General features: G+C 45.4%; 1 protein-coding gene across 1 annotated transcript in view; it reads right to left on the reverse strand.

The window, feature by feature from the left end:
• Positions 1 to 14713: 14713 nt before the first annotated feature.
• The window catches only part of LOC148048407 (phospholipid phosphatase 3-like), a 36754-nt gene continuing 32929 nt past the window's right edge, over positions 14714 to 18538 (reverse strand). The window contains exon 6 of the mRNA XM_087711001.1: positions 14714 to 16313. Coding sequence (XP_087567127.1) covers positions 16212 to 16313 — 102 coding nt within the window. The 3' untranslated portion in view covers positions 14714 to 16211. The remainder of the gene's footprint in view (positions 16314 to 18538) is intronic.

The following is an 18538-nucleotide window of genomic DNA, read 5'->3' on the forward strand; positions in this document are numbered from 1 at the left end:
CTAAGTGCTGCTATAGCTCTCTGTGCCTGAGCGGTAAATGAATGGAAGGCCAATCCTAGAAGGCTTTATGGGTTGTTGATGATGATGATAGTGATAACAAGGCTGACTGTGCGACCAACCACAATGCTTTGAAACTCCAGCTCATTTTCTCCACATAGGCACTGGCAAGGTTTTCCCCAAAGTTGGCTGGTTTTGGCTGGTTTCAAGATGGGCCAGAGCAAAGAAGGGCAGTGGAATCCAGAACAATGCCAGGCTGCTTGGGTTAAAGTTAATCACTATTGGTCAGGTAGGTTCGGGTGTTTGTATCACATGCTAAACCCATTCTTAAGCCTTTTGTGCAAATATAGCTGATATGTATTTGTTGTGGCCCAGCAGGAGCTGTTGGAGCTGCCACCAGACTCCGACAGCGAGGGGCCCTCTGAGTCAGCTCTGGAGGAGGTGGAGGACCCTGGACAGGGTTCCGACTCCGAGCAGGGCGCAGAGAGGCTGGTTGGCCACCAGGAGGCGCCTGAGCCTTGGGCCTGTGGGGAGGAGACAAGGGAGTGTGATCCTGACGTCATGCATTGGAGCAGTGGGGAGGAGACAAGGGAGTTGTTCCTGGATGCCTGGCATCGAAGAGCTAATAGGCATCAGGAACAATTGCGCAGTTACAGGAGGTAATTGCACTCAGCTGGTGGTCATTAGGCTCCTCTCCAGACTATAAAAAGACTACTTGTGCACACGCCCCTCTTTGCAGAAGTCAATGCAGGATCGAATGTCGGAGAACATTATTGTGAGCTTGGCAGGCTTGGATTGCTGCCAAGCCTTATCTGTGTTTATTGCTGCCCAGGCTTGTCTGTGCCGGTTTGCTGCCAAGGACCTGTCTGTCTGTTAATTAAATGCCGTAACTTATCTTTGGCTCGGAGTGTGCTTTGGTGTGGGACGAGGGGGGTCAGAACATGTATTTGTCCTGGAACTTTGCTGGCAAGCTTTTTCTTGCCTATAATGTGGTCTCATTTCCCTGAGCACAGACTGTATTTGATAATGGTGCAGTTGACCTGCATTTCAAAACTCCTTATGCCTCTGCTTTTTATGCCGCATTTTGGAACTGTAGATTCAGGGCCCTATTTCACACCTCCCTTCAATTCAACGGGGCCATTTGAAAAAAAAAGAAAAATCTTGGGGAGATGTTTTTAAAAGGAGGTGTTGTTTTTTTCCCCCCGGCAGTCTGGCCTATTTGTCAACCTCCCAATCTGTACTGGTGGTTCCATTCTGGCTTCACGAGGCAGGTTTCAAGTGATACTGCAGAACAACTAGTCCTTTGTATTCTTGCTGAATCCTGATGCCTCCCGCACATTTCCTCCAGCTAAGAAGGCAGAAGGACGTGCCTTCCTAATCAGCCCCTGGAGATTTGCTGAGCTTGTCAAAGCAGTAAAAAAAAAAAAAAAGTGACGAAGAAAAGGCTCATCTTCCTAACCTGGATAGTCTGTTTTCCCCGGTTTCTTTCTTCACAAAGCGGTAGGGCAGTGGTGGGTTTCAAAAATGGTTGGAACCTACTCTGTGGGTGTGGCTTCCTTTGTGGGAGTGGCTTGCCGCCCATGTGACCGGATGGGAGTGGCTTGCCACCCATGTGACCAGATGGGAGTGGCTTGCCACCCATGTGACCAGATGGGAGTGGCTTGCCACCCATGTGACCGGATGGGAGTGGCTTGCCACCCATGTGACCGGATGGGAGTGGCTTGCCGGCCATGTGACCGGATATGAAGATGCCGACGACACTTGTCAGAACCACGTTAAATTACCTCACACACAGCACTGGCATGCAGAAGAATATGATGTATGCTTGTTTTCTAAAAGGCATCTTTGGTTTGCGTTAAAACAGCTTCAACACAGAGAATGTTCTGATTGCACCACAAACGCAGGAGTCATCCTTACCTTTCACAGAGGCACTGAGTTTTATAAATAGGAGCATGGTAGTGTAGAATAATCCTATCCAAGGACCAGTGGTGGGTTTCAAAAAATTTTGGAACCTCTTCTGTAGGTGTGGCCTGCTTTCCGGGTCCACTGGTGGAACCTCTTCTAACTGGTTCGGTAGATTTGATCAACCAGTTCTACCGAATAGGTGCGAACTGGTAGGAACCCACCTCTGCGGTAGGGCAACACACAATTAACCAATGGAACTCATTGCCAGTGGCTAGTATAGAAGAGGCAGTGGTGCCAGTAAACTTAGAACGGCTTCTGTGAAATAAATATTTCCAGTTAGAGATGATTGCTGGAATCTTCAGTTAGGAATACCATTTTTAAGTTTGTAAATTACATGAGAGACAATAAAATACATCATTACTGTGATCTATATCAATATATATTGATATATATAGCTGGCCTCCCGACGGAGGGTGGCTCTGCTCTGCGGCAAAGGCAGCGAGGCCAGCCACCTCCCCTGCTGCGCTCAGCTGCCCGGCTCAGCCCCCCTCGCCCTCTCCTGCCTGGCTGCTTGTGGGCTCCGCATCAACGGGGTGGCTACTGGGAGCGTCCGCGCCTCTCGCCCGACCGCCGGTGCCGGGAACGTGGGCGGGCTCCCTAACTGCCGCGGCACTGGAACGATCTTAACTAATACATTTTTATGTTTGTTTATTAGTCATATGCGTAGAATTTCTCCTTATTTTCGGTTCAGTGTTTTAGTGTTCACTGTTTTTAGAATAGTGTAATTTTAATTTTGCTAACAATTTGAATGTAGGCTCCTCTTGATCTTGAAGCCTAGTTAGCCTATAGGAAAATCCAGCCCTGATCACAGGGGTCCTCAGACCACACTTTAAAAAAAAAACACAATTGTAGACAATCTCCTGGTTTATTTTCTGGTGATTCTCAGTGGCTTTTCTACAATTCCTGACTAGTTGCTTTTCGCTTTTGCCAGTTCCAAGAATAAAAGTGCCTCATCTGTTATATATTTCCTCTTCCACCTCGGCTATTGTGTGCTTCAGTGCTCATCCTGAATCTACTCCCAATTTACTTCCTGAGGCAGCTTCTGGATTTTATAGCCAATTCTTTCCCCTGCCTCAGTGTTTCCATTTCAGGCTCAGTTTTCAGTATTGGAAGAGCATTATTGATTGATTGATTGATTTAATGAATTTATAGGCCGCCCAATCCCAAAGGACTCCGGGCGGCTTACAGAAAATAAATTTTTAAAAGTAAAGAGTTAAAAAACGGAGGAAAACAGATTAAAAAAACCACATCATGCACCCAGTCTAATCGGGGCTGGACCTCGGTCATGAGGTCAACAGCCCAGGGCCTGCCGGAATAGGCAGGTTTTGATAGCCTTTCGGAAGGCCATGAGAGTGGGTAAGGTCTGGATCTCTAGGGGGGTAGTTCATTCCATAGGGTCGGAGCGGCTACAGAGAAGGCCCTCCCCCGGGGAGCCGCCAGCTGACATTGTCTGGCTGACGGCACCTGGAGAAGGCCCACCCTCTGTGATCTTATTGGTCGTTGGGAGGTATGCGGCAGAAGACGGTCTCGCAGATTTCCGGGTCCTAGGCCATGTAGGGCTTTAATGGAAATTAGACTGATAGGTTGGCTTTGAGACTAGTTGAAGCAACATCAAAACTCTACATTACCAAGACACTAGGATAGAGGGGGGGGGAAGGCGGTTGAGAAAACCTGCTTTCCTTAGAATGGAAATGAAGTGGAGAGGGCGAGACCTTGTGTCCCTTGTTTTAGAATCTGGGAAAAGCATTATATGAAAGAGGGAAGGAGTCCCACAGAAATCTTCCTTGCTGCCACCCAGGAGTCCAGAAGTTCCTTAGCTTTTTCAAGGGGACAAAAAAAAAAAAAGTCAATGGGGCTGCCCTTGAAGAGTGTTCGAAGACTCCAGTTAGTCCAGAACACAGCCGCGCGAGCGATAGTGGGTGTACCTAGGTACACCCACGTTACAACTATCCTCCGCGAGCTGCACTGGCTTCCCATTGGTCTCCGGACACGCTTCAAGGTGCTAGTCGTTACTTTTAAAGCCCTACTTGGTATCGGACCTGGCTACCTGAGAGACCGCCTCCTGCCAATTACCTCCCAGAGGCCCGTAAGATCGCGCAGATTAGGCCTCCTCCGGATTCCATCGGCCGGTCAATGTCGGCTGGCGACTCCCCGGGGGAGGGCCTTCTCTGTAGCTGCTCCGGCCCTATGGAACGATCTCCCCGTGGAGATCCGGACCCTTACTACCCTTCCGGCCTTCCGCAAAGCGATTAAGACCTGGCTGTTCCGGCAGGCCTGGGGCTGTTGATTTTGTCCAGCCCCATCCTAAGTTGTGAACGTTGTGGAATTTTTAATGTTGTCTTGTTTTTGTATATCCTTCCCTTCCCCTTTTTTACTTGTAAGTCTCTTTGAGAGTGGGCGGCATACTTACTAACTAACTAACTAACTAACTAACTAACTAACTAACTAACTAACTAACTAACTAACTAACCAACCAACCAACCAACCAACCAACCAACCAACCAACCAACCAACCAACCAACCAACCAACCAACCAACTAAATAAATAAAGTAGCACCGATGGGAAAACTTTCTTTCAAATCCTTGCAGCTCTGTTTCTTTCTTTCTTTCTGGTGCTTCTTAGCTGGACTCTGTGCTCTGCCTATGAAAAGGCCTATGTAAATGGCTATAACAAAAGCTAAAAAAAATCAGTGTGTGTCCCTACAATGAAACAGTAGCTGTGCTCAATGCTCAGATGGACTTGGCAGTGCCAGCTCGCTTGGATCTATTTCTACTCCCATCTTGGCCCGCAGAGATCCCATGTCTCTCTCCTTCCCCCAACAACCAGCCTCGATCTGTAGATAAAGGAACCATTCAGCATGATCTTAAACGGAGGCCAAAGTTCTCCCAGAAGAGAAGATTGCGATGAAGAATGATAAATTGGGGCTTGAGAGAGAGAGAGAGAGTTGGGCAGCCCAAGGCAGGCATCTTGGCTATGCTATTCAATTCCCTTGTGAGGGAGGCACAGGCTGGCTTGGACTTGCTGTGGGTATTATCTGAATGGCTGATATATACATAGGTCATTTGACATGGCACTTCACCTGGATTATACAAGTGTGGAAAACAACAGCTGATTGTTGTTTTCCACACTTGTATATTGCAGAAGGCGAAGATTAAGTGTCAGAACCTCTTCATTGTGTAATTAGGAAAGAAGACCACGAGACTCCGTAGGTAGAAATCAAGTGTACTTTTACTAATTATAAATGATTAAAGGCATAGCGAAGCGAAGACTGATTATTTAGGCGCGAAAGCGATTGATAGATAGAATAGCCCATTCCCCTCCCCTTGGCATCACAGTTACAGTCCAATCATAATTCTCCCAAGTGTCAGGTGTGAGATAACTTCAAAAGGCATCACCAGGATGGAATGCCGGTGCCGTTAGTCTTGGCGGGAACCTCCTACGCATGCGTAGTCCGACAGGCAGCTGAACTCCAGAACCTTCCTCCAGCACAATGAGTAACCCCTCCCAAATACCATGCCCTCCCTCCCCATTTCATGGCAGCCGAAGCAGCAGCAAAGCAGAGGCTGACATTAAGATTCCTGAGTCTGATATCTTCCATATGTCGGATAACTCCCTTGATCATCCAGCCGACTGGCTAAAGGGTTATTGACTCGGTCCAACCCATTTGTAGGACATTTGGCTGGGGAAGGGGCGGAAAAATGGAAATGCAAGGAAATGTAACATTTCATTCTGAATCAATCTATTATCATTTTTGTCTGTCTGTCTATCTATCTCTATTTTATGGGGGGGGGAGAAGAGAGAGACTGAGAGGGAGGGAGAGGGAGGGAGAGGGAGGAAGGGAGGCAGGGAGGGACGAAGAGAGTGAGTGTGTGCTTTATTGCTTCAGACTGTGAACAACTTTCATGGTGTGGGAAGTTATCACCCAGCCCTCTCCCAGAAAAAATGAAATATCCTAGGAAATAATGAAAAGGCAGAATATTTCCCTGGATATGAAAAGAAAGAAACATGTTTTAAAAGACAGAATAGTTGCCTGTAGCTTCCTGTCCATCCCCACTGTTAATGGGCCATTAAGAAGGCCAAGCTAGTCCACTTTACATAATAAAGACTTCTCCACTGCAGCCCCAGGGGGGGGATGGGAGTAAAGACATGATAATATTGGCCCTTTACTCAACTGACCACATGGCATCTGAGAACTCAACCAAACCTGGATTCAAAACACAGCCCAGAGTTGCCCCTGCATGGCTCCATGGGAGTCTGACAACCAATCAGAATACATTTCTTACACAGGAACAGGAAACAGAGAGGTGGGACTAAACAGGTTATAAAAAGCCTAGCAAGCCCCTCCCTCAGCCCTTCTCTTCTTCTCCACCAACATTGAAGCATGTGATCCACCTTTTCTGTTCAGGGCTCAAGCCATGTGGCCCTGACCAACATTAAAACCATCTTTCCAAGCAGCCTCCATGTCTCCAGTGTCTTTTCCCCCACTTGGAGCCGAACCCAGAAGGACATTTCTTTCGTCAATAGCATTCTCCCCACTTAAAAAACAAATCTGCTAGGGAAAGGGTAGTAGAGTTCTCTGTCATCAAGCTTTGGTGTTGCAAGAAGTGTGATAGGAACATGTTAATAAGAAAAGTTCTTTTTGGATAGGCTCCCTTTCTCTTGGAATCAGAAGGAAAATAATTTAAGCATTGTTGTAGATTCCAAGAGCTTAAATGACGATTTCTTTTTATGAGGATACCATGTCTTTCTTCACCAAGTTAAATTTTATGACTCTAGAAGAGCTGATAAAGTCATCAGCGAGAATAACCTTTTTTTTTAATGGTTCAAAAGTTTTATTTCTTTTAAAACAAACATTTCATGTTTCCTCAATCAGTAAGACATTGGAGTACAATTTTTTGTGTGTCAAAATAGTTCTAATTTACCACCAAATTCTTGTCTAGCCTAATGTATACCCCTCCCTCCCTCCCCTCTTACCTCTTACAATAATTGAGGAGTAAACTTTATCTTTCTTTTAAGATATTTTGCATAATCCACCATATTTTTATCCAGAATGCCTTAACCTTTTGGCAGGTCCACCATATATGAAAATATGTAGCATCGAGAGAACCACACCTCCAACATTTAGGCTGTACATTCGGATACATAGAAGCCAACTTTTTAGGATCTAAATGCCATCTATAGAACATCTTGTAAAAATTTTCTCTCAGATTTTGAGCTTGTGTGAATTTCACATTTGTTACCCATATTCTTTCCCATGTATCCAACATTATTGGTTCTTCAATATTCTGAGCCCATTTTATCATACAGTCTTTAATCAGTTCCGTTTCCGAATCCATCTGTATTAGTACATTATATATCCTCTTTATATGCATTAAGCTTTGATCTCTTATTTGTTTAAACAGATTATCCTCAACTTGGATAAAACCAGTTTTTTGGTCTATTTTCCACCTGGCCTGTAATTGGCCATACTGGAACCACGTTTGAACTACCTTCTCCTCTTTCAATACCTCTAAAGATTTTAGTTGTAGTACCCCCCTTTCCAAAATGAGAAGCTGTCTCACTTTTTAAGCTGATTCCCCTGAGCCTCATGGAGTAACAAAAATCCTCATTCCGGTCTCATAAAAAGGAATGCTCACATGCATTTTCTTGAGATTTGCAAGAAAGCTGACAACCTTTTGTTTAAAGTTTAATAACATTTATATGCTGCCCAATCCCGTAGGACTCCGGGCGGCTAACAATACAAATAAATCAAAAAGAAGAGAAGGAAAGAAAAGATAGATTTAAAAACACACCATGCACTCCATTCCAAGTGGGGCTGGACCATATTTTGGGGTCAACAGCCCCAGGCCTGCCGGAACAGCCAGGTTTTAGTGGCCTTACGGAAGGCCGAGAGAGTGGGAAGGGTCCGGATCTCTGCGGGGAGATCGTTCCACAGGGCCGGGGCAGCTACAGAAAAAGACCTCCCTCGAGTAGTCGCCAACTGGCATTGCCCGGCCGACGGTACCCGAAGGAGGCCCAATCTGTGAGATCTTATAGGTCGTTGGGAGGTATGTGGCAGGCAGAGGTGGGGCTCCTACCAGTTCGCACCTATTCGGTAGAACCGGTTCATCAAATCTACCGAACCGGTTAGAAGAGGTTCCACCAGTGGACCCGGAAAGCAGGCCACACCTACAGAAGAGGTTCCAAACTTTTTTGAAACCCACCACTGACACACACACAGAGAGAGAGAGAGAGAGAGAGAGAGAGACAGACAGACAGACAGACAGACAGACTCACAGAGAGAGAGAAAGAGAAAGAGAAAGAAAGGAAGCACGAAATAAAGAAAATAAGAAAAAAAGAAAGAAAAAGTGAGAGAGATGGAAGAAAAAAAGGAAAAAGGGCAGAGAGACAAAAGGAGAGAGAGAGAGAGAGAGAGAGAACACATGGCTGGCAAGCCACTCCCACCAGGTCACATGGCCGGCAAGCCACTCCCACAAAGGAGGCCACACCCACAGAGTAGGTTCCAATTTTTTTGAAACCCACCACTGACACAGAGAGAGAGAGAGAGAGACAGACAGACAGACAGACAGACAGACAGACTGACTCACACAGAGAGAGAAAGAGAAAGAAAGGAAGAAAGAAATAAAGAAAATAATAAAAAAAGAAAGAAAAAGTGAGAGATGGAAGAGAAAAAGGAAAAAGCGACAGAGAGACAAAAGGAAGGAGAGAGAGAGAGAGAGAGAGAGAGAGAGAAAGAAAGAAAGAAAGAAAGAAAGAAAGAAAGAAAGAAAGAAAACACATGGCCAGCAAGCCACTCCCACCAGGTCACATGGCTGGCAAGCCACTCCCACAAAGGAGGCCACACCCACAGAGTAGGTTCAAATTTTTTTTGAAACCCACAACTGGTGGCAGGAGGCGGTCCCGTAGGTATGTGATGGCAAGTCATCTGCGGGAAGGCCAGTTTGTTTATAATTTGTTTGTTTATTGGATTTATATGCCGCGCTTCTCCCAAAGGACTTAGGGCGGCATACAACATTAAAAAAAACACACATATTACAAAAGTTAAAAAAAAATTAGAGTATCCAAAAACAAACCCAATTAAGATTAACAATAACATTTTAAAAAATTAGATTAAAATTAACAATAATCAATCATTTATTTTATTTTGTTCAGGCCAGGCTGGCTTTACAGTTACAGTAAAAAAAAAAAAGTGAAGAAAAACACTGACTGCTTCTATAAAAGATTCCTGACTGAACTTTCTGTCATCCTTGTGTTGCTTTTTAAAGCTCCTGTGATTTGTGGTGAAAGGACAGCAAGTCAGCCATTGTGCAACAAGGGTGCCTTCCCCATTTACTGTGATCAGGGTTGCCTATTGCTGAGTTGGGTAGATTGCGAGAGAAGGGATACGTTAGAAACAGAGACAAGCCAAAGAAGAAAGGAGTAAGGAGAGGAGGATGGAAAGGAGAGAAAAAGGAGGAGAGAGGGCTGCGAATGCACCAAACCAGGCAAAGAAATTGAAGGCTCCAGTAGGATTCATGCTACAAAGGATTTGTAACCATGGTTTGGCTTCAGGCAGAGAATAATTAGCCTCATTCCATTCTCATCTAGGTAATGAATAAGGTGTGCTGCAAATTGCAAGTAATTGTGTCTATCCTTGCCACTGTAGTGGCCTGTCTGTTTCTATATTTGGCAGCCGAAACAATATTTTTGAATCGATCTGTTTACACTCAAGTGAAAATTGAGATTTTCTGGACCAGGGGTGTTCAACATTGGCAACTTTTAAGACTTGTGGACTTCAACTCCCAGAATTCCCCATGCTGGCTGGCCTCTCCAAGGATATCTGGGGAACTTGCTCTTCTAAACCACAATGAAGTCAGCCTCCAAACGAACGTGAGTCTGCCTTTCCTATCATGTTAGGATTTTTTTCCAGCATAGCTCCTTCCCCCCTGAATTGTATCTTTTAAACTGGCATTGGTTTCTTCCAGCTACCCCACAGGTCAGGAATGACAAAGCTCTCTCAAATCTCAAGGTGTTGTGGCCCAGCAGGAGCTGTTGGAGCTGCCACCAGACTCCGACAGCGAGGGACCCTATGAGTTGGCTCTGGAGGATGTGGAGGACCCTGGACAGGGTTCCGACTCCGAGCAGGGTGCAGAGAGACTGGTTGGCCACCAGGAGGCGCCTGAGCCTTGGACCAGTGGGGAGGAGACAAGGGAGAGTGAGCTGGAAGCCAGTAGTGAGTTGTTCCTGGATGCCCGGCATCGGAGAGCTAATAGGCATCAGGAACAATTACACAATTACAGGAGGTAATTGCACTCAGCTGGTGGTCATTAGGCTCCTCTCCAGACTATAAAAGGACTGCTTGTGCACACGCCCCTCTTGCAGAAGTCAACGCAGGAACTAATGTCAGAGAACATTATTGTGAGCTTGGCAGGCTGGATTGCTGCCACAGCTTATCTGTGCTGGATTGCTGCCCAAACTTGTCTGTGCCGGTTTGCTGCCAAGGACCTGTCTGTCTGTTCATTAAATGCCGTATAATTTATCTTTGGCTCGGAGTGTATGTTGGTGTGGGACGAGGGGGGTCAGAACTCAAGGTAAAAAGATCACTTTCTATCTAGCCAATTTACTGTTAGGTTAGGATAAGATCATTTTAAATCAAGGTCTGAGGCTTGAAAACCTTTGGAGTATATTTTGAAACATCCAATTTTCACAGCAGAATTGCTGCTCTCAATCTGAAGCACTGAATTACAGACCTCAACATTTCTAGCCAAAATAGCCCTTGATGGTTGGGGGAAGAAAAGAATTACAATTCATATTCGGAGGGCAGCAGGTGGTTTAAGACTTATTTATTTGTTTGTTTGTTTGTTTGTTTGTTTGTTTGTTTGTTTGTTTATTTATTTATTTATTTATTTATTTATTTATTTATTTATTTATTTATTTATTTATTTATTTGTCTTGTATGCCGCCCACTCCCGGAGGACTCCGGGCGGCTCACAAAAGACAAGGGAAAGCGGGGAAACGAGACAAAGACAACATATTAAAAACAAAACCAACATTCACAATTTCCGTGGCGGTAGATGCTTCTCAGCTCATACCAGCCTGCTGGAACAGCCAGGACTTGGTGGCTTTGCGAAAGGCCGGGAGGGTAGTAAGGGTCCGGATCTGAACAGGGAGCTCGTTCCAGAGGGCCGGAGCTGCAACAGAGAAGGCTCTCCCCCGGGGAGTCACACCAGCCGACATTGGCTGGCAGATGGAATCCGGAGGAGACCTAACCTGTGCGATCTAATTGGTCTGAGGGAGGTAATCGGCAGGAGGCGGTCTCTCAGGTACCCAGGTCCGATGCCATGTAGGGCTTTATAGGTAGCGACCAGCACCTTGAAGTGGATTCGGAGACCAATAGCCAGCCAGTGCAGCTCGCGGAGGATAGGTGTAACGTGGGTGTACCTGGGTGCACCCACAATCGCTCGCGCAGCTGCATTCTGGACTAATTGGAGTCTTCGAACACTCTTCAAGGGCAGCCCCATGTAGAGCGCATTACAATAATCCAGTCTTGAGGTCACAAGGGCGTGAGTGACTGTCTGAAGGGCCTCCCGATCCAGGTAGGGTAAATAGCTTATGTCCAAGCTGAAACTCCTTTCATCTCAGAATGCTTCTCATTCAATTTTTGTCCAGGAGGTTAGCATGAGGAAATCTATAACAAACTAAGCGCATCAGTGAAAAAACAAGAACTGTAACTTCATTTGATTTCCAAAGTTCCATAGCAGTGCACCTTGTGACATGCTGGCTACGTATAACACCAGAATCTTTTTTCCAATAGCTTGTAGTCTCCAACTCAGGCAGCCACAACCTGCAATCAGAGCCGGATTTCCCTATAGGCTAACTAGGCTTCAGCCTAGGGCCTCAAGATCAAGAGGGGCCTACATTCAAATTGTTACCAAAATTAAAATTACACTATTCTAAAAACAGTGAACACTAAAACACTGAACCGAAAATAAGGAGAAATTCTACGCATATGACTAAGAAACAAACATAAAAATGTATTGGTTAAGACCGTTCCAGCGCCGCGGCAGTTGGGGAGCCCGCCCACGTTCCCGGCACCGGCGGTTGGGCGAGAGGCGCGGCCGCTCCCAGTAGCCGCCCCGTCGACGCGGAGCCCACCAGCGGCCAGGCAGGTGAGGGCGAGGGGGCCGAGCCGGGCAGCTGAGCGCAGCAGGGGAGGCGGCTGGCCTCGCTGCCTTTGCCGCAGAGCAGAGCTGCCCTCCGTCGGGAGGCCAGCTATATATATATTGATATATATTGATATAGATCACAGTAATGACGTATTTTATTGTCTCTCATGCAATTTACAAACTTAAAAATGGGAGGTGAAAGGGCCTCATAAGTGGAATAGCCTAGGGCCTCTTTTCATCTAAATCCGGCCCTGCCTGCAGTCCATCTGCTACAGACCACAATCTCCCAGCACTCCGACACTGCTTTTCCTTTGTGCTGGTTTATTAAGTAAGAAATAGCCATGCAATCAGGGCCCTGTTGACCCTCAGCCGGACTGCATTTGTTTTAATGGGCCCCCAATCACAAACTGTGATTCCATTCCATATTTTCTGCATCCCCACTTGAATCGTTTCACCTTCCTTAGTCCGTTCCAGAGTTTGCTTCCACTCAGGGCTTGATTAATAATTAAGCTAAGTACACAGAAACATAAGGCTAACTCAAGGTCCTTTCATTCAGCAGTTCCCACAGTAGCTTCTCCTAGCTCTCTTTTTTTCATGTAGGCAAAAAACAGCCCTTCTCAATATGGGCTTCTCCGGTATCCAGTGTTTACCCGCTAGGCAAAAGCCTTGCATGGGGAAGAATTACAGGTAGCCCTCAACTTATGACAACAAATTGGACTGGAAAAATTGTTAAGTGGTTCCATCATTAAACGAGATATCACATAACTGCACCTGATTATGTGATCTGTTTTGCTGCAATCATTAAGCAAATCTCTGCTTGTGATCTTCCCTGACAGCCTCTCCAGTGAGTTTACTTTTTGGAAGATGGCTTGGACAGCCACAAACAGTGATTATCTGTGACCATCGGATGCTGTGACTCCTGTAAATATGAACTAGTTGCCAAGCACCTGGATTGTCATCACCCGACTTCTGTGACATTTGCCACATGTGAACACAGTCACAAGTCACTTTTTTCAATGCCATCATAACTTTGAAAAGTCACTAAAAATGGTTGTACTAGTCTCTGCTCTCGTCCACAACTTGTGGTTCCAATAATATTTTGCATGCTTGGAGTCATGCTCAAGGCAATATAGCACAGGGCTTACCTGAGTAACCCACTAGAATCCGCGGTGCTTGTTTTTGGGTAGACATACGGTATGTAGCAGGTTTTAGGAAAAATAGAAGCAGACAAGCAGCAACAGTGGTGGGGTTTGGTAGGATAAACGTTGTGGGCCGGCAGGAGCCGTTGGAGCTACCACCAGACTCCGACAGCAAGGGGCCTTATGAGTCGGCCCTGGAAGATGTGGAGGACCCTGGACAGGGTTCCGACTCCAAGCAGGGCGCAGAGAGACTGGTTGGTCACCAGGTGGCGCCTGAGCCTTGGATCAGTGGGGAGGAGACAAGAGAGAATGATCCATAAACCACCTGTGAGTTGTTCCAGGATGCACGCCGTCGAAGGGCTACTCAAGAACAACTAGGTAATTACAGGAGGTAATTACACTCAGCTGATGCTCATTAAGATCCTCTCCCAATTATAAAAGAGACTGCTTGTGCCACGCCCTTCTTGCAGAAGTCAACGTTAGGGACTAACGAGAAACAAACTTGGCAGGCTGGATTGCTGCCAGAGTTTGTTTGCATTGCTGCCAAGGTTTGTAGGACTTGCTGCCAGAGTGCTTCTCTCTTTGTTTATTTGCCAATTACCTCCACTAGACCGATTAGATCTCACAGATTAGGCCTCCTCCGAATTCCATCCGCCGGCCAGTGTCGACTGGCGACTACCCGGAGGAGAGCCTTCTCTGTGGCTGCTCCGACCCTCTGGAACGAGCTCCCCGTGGAGATTCGCACCCTCACCACCCTCCAGGCCTTCCGCAAAGCCCTTAAAACCTGGCTGTTCCGACAGGCCTGGGGCTAAAGAGCTGTTGCCCCCGTCTCGAATGGTATGACTGTTGTGTGTTTTTAAATTATGTATTGTTTGTGTCGTTTTTAATTTTTGTTTGATATCCCCCTTCCCTGGTTTGAGTTGTGAGCCGCCCTGAGTCCCCCTCGGGGAAAAGGGCGGCATATAAATAAAATAAACATTCAAACAAGAGTCTGGACTGATTAAAAAACATTCTCATTTACGTATGTCTCGGCTTTCATTCCTGGATGGAGGAGGGGGTTTCAGAACAGATAAATATTGGGGATCCAAGATTTTTCAAGGGTTGTTTGGGGTATTTGTTTTAATGGGAAAAAAAAACACAGTATTTGTGCTCTCCCTCTCCTCATGCCTCTGAGTTCAAAAATTGGTGGCTGTTAAAAGAAATCTGTGGATTCTTTGGAGTGTTTTTGGTGATGCAATTTCCCTTTTGTGCTGCATATGAGCAGAAGCAGGTAAAGTCATACCTGGACTGCATTCAGTGCATTTACAAATACTTACTTTCAACTAGGTTTAGTAGTGCAATTAAAGAGGTATTTTGTAAACATTCTTTGGTAGGTTATAACTATCTCCCAGTTTTAAGTGTAGTTCAAAACCAAACTTTAGGCACCCAGAATAAGAATTTAATGGATACAAGCATTGTTCCTCCTCTTTTTTTGCTTACTCTTAAGCAATCAATTTATTTCGTAATAGCTAACACCAACAAAATGTTGAAACAACATTGAACTAGATAAATCTTTCAACTCTTATCCCTCAATCATTTCTTGGTTTCTCTGCCATCCACTTTTGTCTACTAACAATTGGTGAGCCTACTCAATCATTGCTAGGCAATGTTGTGAATACCCGTCCTTCTGTCTCTTTTCCTTTTCTAAATTTTTACCTTAAATTTGTGTGTCGTTGTGCAAAGATTCTGCTTCTATGCTTTCCTGCTTGCTTCATTGAAATTGCTAATTGATAAGGTTCTGTTCATAAAAATCTCTTCTGAGACCCTGGTTCTTCTTTGGCCAACACTGTTTTCAGTGAAAAGTGTGACTAGAGGGAATCATGGCTGGAAAGAGATTAGATATCCTCAGAACCACAAAGTTGTCTTCAATGAAAGCTACGTATGTTAGGAATGTATCCTGTGTCAGAGACCAAAAATCCTACATATATCAATACCAAACAAAGAGAGTTTTGCTCTATTTCAGCACTCCACACACGTGGAATACTCTGAAATCCAGAAAAGGTTATTTCAGTTTTATCCAGTTGCAACCATTAAATTATGTGATTGTCAGTACCATTTATTACAAAAAACAACTTTCACATTCTAAGGGGTGGAAGAGATCAGGTTTAGGAAGAGAGGAAGGTCTCATCAGGTCTTTCATAACTTTTTCCTATACCAGTTTTTTTTTTTTTTTTGCAATCATGAGATAGATGAGATCTGTAACGCCTTGGATTTTTAAAATTTGGCCACACAGTTAAGAGATGCTATCCCAACATAACTGGAAGATGCCTAGAATGGCTAGGTTTCTTCCCATCCAACACTTTCAAAATTGTGATTAATTCCTTCTCTATAGGAGTACATTTCTGCAAGACACTCAATTGACTTTCAAAGCAGTAGAAATGCCCCACAAAAACAACAGGTACTAAATATTCCAGAGCTGTCATCCTTCTCCGAGCAACATCATATGACGATTGCATAATACTTCAGGGATGAGATCATCTCAATATCAGTGAAGAGGAAGGGCGAGTCTTCCTGAATAATACCGCTTTGTAAAAAAGTGGATTTTTGTGTTCTGAAGGAAAGTCCAACGGGAGCAGCCACGTGGGCATGGTGTTTTCCAGTAGAGGAGAGACGCTCAAGAAGTGTAGAGTGATCTAATTTTTCCCCATCCCAATGAAAACAAGGCTGCACTTCAAACACTCAGAGGAAAGGGAGATTGTCAGTGCACACACTTGCTGTTCCTTCCTGGTGCTTCCAGCAATCGATGTGGCAGTGGCTGTTGATACAACAGTGATCAAATGCTTCCAAGGAGCCCCAAACTGGCCGCGACTATGCCATTGTGCCAATGCAGTTTGTTTAGCAGTGAACGTCCAGCCAGTGGCTCAGTTGGTTGAGGTCCTGGAACTAACAAAACAGAAGTAGTCTCTGCCTATCTTTGAGTCTTTCCTAGCAATCCGTCTGATGGTCTGAGGTGGGGCTGTCCAAGATGCTTGAGGGCACAGGACGAGGCTGCTGCTTGCAGTGAAACATGCTGGAAATATAGAAAGCCTGCAAAGGAAAACATGAGAAAAAAATTGTAATTGTAATTGAATAAATTTATATGCCGCCCAATCCCGTAGGACTCCGGGCGGCTTAGAAAATACAAGACTAAAAAGATAAAAAGTTGAAAAATAAGGAGAGAGAAAAACAAATTTAAAAACAACACACCATACACTCAATCGAGGTGGGGCTGGACCTCGTTCATGAGGTCAACAGCCCCAGGCCTGCCGGAATAGCCAGGTTTTAGTGGCTTTTCGGAAGGCCGAGAGAATGGGGAGGGTCCGGATCTCTGCGGGTAAATTGTTCCACAGGGCCGGAGCAGATAAAATGGCATAAGAGAGCCAACCACTTTCAACAGAAGCTCAGTTAAAAGACAACATTCAACTCTACTATTATGCACTGAGCAGTGGTGGGTTTCAAAATTTTTTGGAACCTACTCTGTGGGTGTGGCTTCCTTTGTGGGAGTGGCTTGCCAGCCATGTGACCTGGTGGGAGTGGCTTGCCAGCCATGTGTTTGTTTGTTTGTTTGTTTGTTTGTTTGTTTCTTTCTTTCTCTCTTTCCTTCCTTTTGTCTCTTTGTTCCTTTTTTCTTTCATCTCTCTCTCACTCTTTTTCTTTCTTTTTTTATTTATTTCTTCCTTTCTTTCTCTTTCTCTCTCTGTGTCAGTCTGTCTGTCTGTCTGTCTGTCTGTCTGTCTGTCTTTCTGTGTGGGGGGGCAGTGGTGGGTTTCAAAATTTTTTGGAGCCTCTTCTGTAGGTGTGGCCTGCTTTCCAGGTCCACTGGTGGAACTTCTTCTAACTGGTTTGGTAGATTTGATGAACCGGTTCTACCGAGTAGGTGCGAACTGGTAGGAACCCACCTCTGGCACTGAGTCTACAGTTTAAATCTTTGGCCAAAAATGGCCCCTTCCAACTTTCAGATACAGCTATTCAATATATCCATTTTCTGATTCACTGGCTAGACTATTAATGTCAGATATAGAGGATGCTGATCAAAACGTTATGAATTTCAAATCCCCATAAATTTGCCTTCAGTTCGGGTCTTCCTAAAATATACATAGTTTTCTGAATTTCAGCACATCTCAGCCTTATGTTCCCTTTGTTGTGCTGGAGGCAGAGGGGAGGGGCTGGGATCACCCAGCCTGGCTAGGAAATGGAATGAGTTCCTCCAGGCTGTCTACACACAATGCTTACAAGGGTGTGTGTTTCCTGGCACCTTGTGCTAAGCCCTGTGTCTTTGCTCACTTCCCAGACCAGTTCCTTCTCACTGAGCTAACCTTCATCAATTTCCTCCACATCACAGCAGCAGAATCCTGATGGGTTTTAAAAAAGCAGGAAAAGGCTAATGGAAAAGGGCAAGTGAAAGAATTAAAGAATTGGAGGACCTCTCTTATAAAGGACAGCGAAGGCATTGAGGGATATTTGAGCCAGAAGGGAAATGGAGGTTAAAAGAGGGAGCTTGATATAATTTTATGAAATGATGCCTACTGTATCTGCTATAGGCTAAATATTCAGTCCTTCTGCCCAGAGGTGGGTTCCTACCAGTTCGCACCAGTTTGGTAGAACCGGTTCGTCAAATCTACCGAACCGGTTAGAAGAGGTTCCACCAGTGGACTCGGAAAGCAGGCCACACCTACAGAAGAGCTTCCAAAATTTTTTGAAACCCATCACTGACACACAGACAGACAGACAGACTCACACAGAGAGAGAGAAAGAGAAAGCAATAGCAATAGCAATAGCAGTTAGACTTATATACCGCTTCATAGGGCTCTCAGCCCTCTCTAAGCGGTTTACAGAGTCAGCATATCGCCCCAACAGTCTGGGTCCTCATTTCACCCACCGCGAAAGGATGGAAGGCTGAGTCAACCTTGAGCCGGTGAGATTAGAACCGCTGAACTGCAGATAACAGTCAGCTGAAGTGGCCTGCAGTACTGCACCCTAACCACTGCGCCACCTCGGCTCCTCAGAAAGGAAGAAAGAAATAAAAAAAGAAAAAAGAAAGAAAAAGTGAGAGAGAGATGAAAGAAAAAAAAGGAAAAAGGGACAGAGAGAGACAAAAGGAAGGAGAGAGAGAGAGAGAGAGAGAGAGAGAGAGAGGGAGAGAGAATACATGGCTGGCAAGCCACTCCCACCAGGTCACATGGCCGGCAAGCCACTCCCACAAAAGAGGCCACACCCACAGAGTAGGTTCCATAATTTTTTGAAACCCACCACTGCCTCTCTCACAAAGTTTA

The sequence above is a fragment of the Thamnophis sirtalis genome, unplaced genomic scaffold, assembly GCF_051295495.1.
Source record: "Thamnophis sirtalis isolate CommonGarterSnake01/CBP01778 unplaced genomic scaffold, rThaSir2_p1.2 scaffold_3, whole genome shotgun sequence".
NCBI classification, from domain to species: Eukaryota; Metazoa; Chordata; class Lepidosauria; order Squamata; family Natricidae; genus Thamnophis; species Thamnophis sirtalis.